Genomic DNA, 5,092 nt, shown 5'->3' on the forward strand with positions numbered 1-5,092 from the left:
GTTTCTAAGTTTCTTCTTCTACATATTAAAAAGTTGTTAAACATCTGAGTGGTGCACTACTGCTACTCGTGGTGAGAAAGTGTATTACACCTTATTCAAAATCAATGTGGTCCCACGGCCCTCTGCGGCCCAAAGTTAAAAACTGTTGTTCTTTTGAGGCCCTGAAGGTGGCGCTGTGGGCCGCGGCCCATGGRTTAAGAATCTCTGAGCTAAACTAATTAGAAATGCTTGTGGTTTATTTTATATGTTACGTTCTTCCGAGCCTCAGCAGAGGACTCTTGTGAGTTGTTTGTGTGCGTTTAAACAAAGCTTGTGTTGTGTTTCTCTGCAGCTGTGGGACATGACTCCTGTGGTGTCCTGAGTCTGTGTGGACAGGAGCTGCTCCACAGACAGGACTGCGATGGTGTTGTGGCAGCAGTCGCACTCTGAGGGGAGAAGAGAGAGGCTTTCCAACAAACAACTGTGTCATCTGGATAATATTTAACAACTGTTTGACAGTGAAGACACTGCAGGCCAGTGAAGACTGAGAACAGGACAAGTCTTCACCAGACTTACAGACACGCTGTGCCACTGACGGGTCTGTCTGGACTCACATATTTTGTGGCATTTCACTTAAGAAGTAATTATCACACCATAATAATTTAATTTCTATTCCTTTTTTGTTTATTTAATACTGTAAAGTCTTAAAACTTACTAAACTTCAGATTTTTCTAGATGTGAAGCATGTTATTAAACTGGACTCAGACCAGATCTTGACCTGAACACATCTGTGATATGAAGAAGTTTGATCATTTTTTGATCAGATCCCTTCAGGCCTGTGAAATCAGCTGTGAACGTCGCCCCCTGCTGGCTAAATCTGGATTATAATTGTTCACAATTTCACCACTTTTTGGTGAAAAGACAAGAAGTCTTGACCAATCTGCATTAAATACATTTTTAAATGGTATTTATTTTCAAAAAGAATGATGATAATATATAAAATAATTGTGTTTTAGGTTGTGACTCGATCAGATCCCAGTTGTGTTAAAATTAGTTTTTGTCATGTTCTGTCTGCACCAAATTAAGCTCTTTGTTTCCTCCTTCTGTCACTTTTGATTACTTTAACTTACAGCTAATAATTTTACTGTGACAATGATGAGCAGCTAAATCTTACACAACTTAATTTTACGTACATTTTCTCTGTGCAGTTGTGTGGACTGATTACATCTGCAGTTTCACGTAAAAAACACACTTCTTTGTGTCATTTCTCCTCTGACAGCAGGTCCTGCCGGTGTTTGCAGAACCTCTAACCTGCTCATAAAATCCTGAACAAACAAAAACAAACAGTACGTGCAGCTTGAATACCTTCAGGATGACTGAAGTGATCACTGCTGTATTGTTTTAAGTTGAACGTTTGAGATGTGACGTGTTTACAGAGACCGACAGCTCACATTCTTACTGATCTTTAAAATCAACAGTGTCCTGTGAGCATTATTGAGTATTACTGTCTGGCTGTTTTGTGTCTGTTGTATTTTTTGTTTGTTGTTAATTGTTAATGCACTGGAATCAAGAAGGAAAAATATTACATAAATAACTTCTGTGAAGAAAAACACTTTTTTTTTTGTAATGTCACTCTTGTGCTTTAACTAGATTTTTCCCCCAAAGATGTCTGCATGAGTTTTATATTTATAAAGTATCTGAAAGAGACTCTGTGGGCATTTAGACCTTGATGGTGTAAATAATGGTTATTGGTTTAATAATGGTTTGTTTTGGTCATAAGTTTATTTAGTCTTTTTCTTTTCTTACTAGTTTCTATAAACAAAGATCTCATCTTGTACAAACTGAATTTAGGATTAAACAAATGTGATAAATGGACATGTGATGTGCAAAATCTCTTACTACACAGGAAAATAAATACTTAATGCATTTAAAAATCATTAACAGATTAAACTTGTGGCCAGTGGTTTGTGTTGTGCAGGAACAGATGTTTCAGAGTGACTGGATGACATTAAACGCAYCACGTTTGAGTGACAGCTGAGTCAGAACTGCTTATTAAATTGTAATAAACTGTAAAGCTGTGCAGATTTTCTTTTTTAAATATCTCCTGAATCACCACAGATCTGAATAAAGCTCTAGAAAATTATTCAATCGCCTTTTTAAAGCTCAACGTTTGATGTCAACCTAATTCTAGATGGCCACAGGTCTTTAAAAACACTTGCCCAGAGAACATTTTACTATTATCACTTTAGATGAAATATATTAGGAACACTTTTTATTACGGTCTTTATTCTTCCATAGAATTTGATCCAGACACATCTTCATGTCTCTGCTGTAGGAACAAAACGTGGAGCTGTTTACTGGTGAAAAAATGATCCTTTACATCAGGCMTGGTCAGTCCTGGTCCTGGWGGKCYGCAGCCCTGCATGTTTTACTTGTTTCTCTGCTCCAACACACCTGATGTGAAKGAATAKATGATTATCAGGCTTCTGCAGTACGGAGGACCAAAACTGACATAATTAGAAATAAAAGAATTATATGAACCACTAAATAAATACTTAAAATGCACCAATTAAATTTAAAAAATGAGAACTTTATCTCCTGTTTTGCATTTTAATTGACTTTCATATTTATTTTTCCAGGTTAGTTCCAATAAATTAGTCTATATATTTGAATACATAATTTAAATTAGACTTTTTAAAATATATATTGCTTTTCCTTTTACTTGTACATGCATTTGTGTGTCTTAAATGTTAAATTAGTTTTATATTTTTGTCCAACAAGTCTTTTTATTTCTATGTGTTGCATGCTTGTGCTGCCTCACTAAAACTTTAAAGTTTAGTTTAAAACAAAGGCAAGGAGGAAAACATTACCTGTGCTTTTTTAAACTAAACTTTAAGCTAAACTGCAGCGGCACAAGCATGCAACACAGAAATAAGACTTGTTGGACAAAAAATATAAAAATAATTCAATTTCAGCACTCAAGACACAAATGCATGTAAAAGTAAAAGGAAAAACTATGTAAAATATATATTAAAAAACATTAAAATTTTAATTGTGTTTTAAAATATATAATTTATTGGAACTAAACTGGAAAAATAAATATGAAGGTTTGGTGCATTTTAAATGTATTTATTTAATTAAAGTTTCATTGATCTATTTCTGCTTTTATTTCTAATTATGTCAGTTTCGGTCCTCCATACAGTCGAGGACCATGATTGCCCACCCCAGCTTTACATGGAATCTGGTTGGATTTATGTAAAAATTAACTCAAAGATAAGAGGTGAAATTACCAAAAATCTCTAAACCAAAAAAATTACATCTTCACTTGTGACAAAGAACCTGTTTATTAAATAAACTGCTGATTGGAAATAATTCTCAAAAATAATGACATTTGTTACAAAAATCAACATTAAACCAGCAGTGATGCTGGAATAAAACCAGTTCAGACAAAATGAATTGCTAAAATAATTATCACATTAACACAAATTAAACAGTAAACGTTTCCGTTACTGTAAGTTAGTATCAAACAGTATTTGTAGYGTATTTAAACCTGAACAGTTTGAACCTTCTTACAATAATTAACACATCTCTGAGGCATCATATGTTTAGTTCGCTGAAGCAAAAYGCTTGATTGTGTAAACATTTCAGGGCTGGAGGAGAGCCTGATTACAAAAAGCAGAAGGTTTGCAGAGGTTAAGGTTTGAACTTGAGGGCGAGCTCCTCCAGCGCTGCCAGCAGTTTGTCGTCCTCCTGAGGGGTGGAGCGGGTCCAGGCCAGGGGCAGGTGTGTGGCAACCGCTTTACGATCTGAAGGACAGCAAACCATAAAACAACAGGTTAGAGACTCAGAACATTCAGACGTTTCCACGCAGTTTATGACAGGATTATGACAGGAAGTCCAGAGTGTGTCAGCCAGGGAAGGAATGCTTTAAAATCACACATTAACCTGTCATGTCAGCCCTTTAACACTGAAACAGGAAAATGTCAGCCCTTTAACACTGAAACAGGAAAATGTCAGCCCTTTAACACTGAAACAGGAAAATGTCAGCCCTTTAACACTGAAACAGGAAAGCAACAAGGAAGTGGTGGGCAGCGCTAATCCAAAAATTAGCTCCGCAATTTCTAAAGCGCTTATGTAAATATTTAGGTCYGCAACTTCAAAACGCTTRCGTCATAGAAAAAATTAATGGAAGCTAATTTTAAAGCAACACATTCAATTTAACACTTACTGACAATTCATGTACAATATATGCACAACACTGCTAACTAGCAGGTTATGAACTCTTGTACAGCTTAATTCTACAACCTCTGATTGCTGGGGATGTGATTTCCTGAAACAGACCTTTGGCTCCTGGTGTAAAAATTAAAAAGTTGTTGAGGATTGCTAGTTCGGCTGCTTTTTTGTCTTTTTCTTTTGTTTGTTGTAGATTTTTCATTAAAGAAGCATCAATAAAGTAATTTTAAAACTGTTTATTGGAAAACTGAAGCAGTGCATTCTGGGTACATGGGAAACAAAAGATTGGAGAACAGGACACTACTATCTTCCCTTCAAAATAAGAGCTTGGATTTCAAAGTTTTTCATGTTTCCATTGGATTTTAAAGTTTTCCAGTTCACCTGAAACTCATCAGACTGAAGAAGTCTCTTGGAGGAGAGACGAAACATTTCACTAAAGAAGAACCATCCAGAGGACCTACTGATTTTTTTCTTTTTGATTTTTTTCTACCCGGATTAGGATGTTTTCCATGTAGTTGCTCCAGTTGACCACTAGATGTCAGTCTTCACCAGCATAACATCTTTAAATCATTTCTGTGTCTCTAACACCGTTGGCCGATTGCTTTGGAGCTCCAGTGTTTAAACTTTATTTCTTTTTTTAAAAAAAGGAGCTCCGATTGTAAAGTAAAATAAATCAATACATACAAAATTTTAGTTCGGATTACAAATATTAACTGTTTTTGCTGGGACAGGGAGTACTAAACATTGCCTTCCTGCTACGTAAGCAGACACAAAGCATTGTGGGAAATCAGAACCGTGACCCAAAGCAACAGTCAGCAGGATGTATACCTTCACAATAAGTGTGTTTATCTGGGAGGGGTGCTGTTGTTAAGGTGTAAAC

At 35.8% G+C, this 5,092-nt stretch overlaps 2 protein-coding genes across 2 annotated transcripts in view; one reads left to right on the forward strand and one right to left on the reverse strand.

The window, feature by feature from the left end:
* wdfy2 (WD repeat and FYVE domain containing 2) overlaps positions 1 to 2,122 on the forward strand; it is a gene marked incomplete at its 5' end in the record, with an annotated part of 17,027 nt that extends 14,905 nt beyond the window's left edge. Inside the window, 1 exon segment of the mRNA XM_014029619.1 lies at positions 332 to 2,122. Within this exon segment, the coding sequence (XP_013885073.1) occupies positions 332 to 361 (30 nt within the window).
* A 1,177-nt stretch (positions 2,123 to 3,299) lies between these two features.
* dhrs12 (dehydrogenase/reductase (SDR family) member 12) overlaps positions 3,300 to 5,092 on the reverse strand; it is a gene marked incomplete in the record, with an annotated part of 21,437 nt that continues 19,644 nt past the window's right edge. Inside the window, 1 exon segment of the mRNA XM_014029620.1 lies at positions 3,300 to 3,785. Within this exon segment, the coding sequence (XP_013885074.1) occupies positions 3,673 to 3,785 (113 nt within the window).

This window comes from Austrofundulus limnaeus, unplaced genomic scaffold (assembly GCF_001266775.1).
Source record: "Austrofundulus limnaeus strain Quisiro unplaced genomic scaffold, Austrofundulus_limnaeus-1.0 Scaffold928, whole genome shotgun sequence".
NCBI classification, from domain to species: domain Eukaryota; kingdom Metazoa; phylum Chordata; class Actinopteri; order Cyprinodontiformes; family Rivulidae; genus Austrofundulus; species Austrofundulus limnaeus.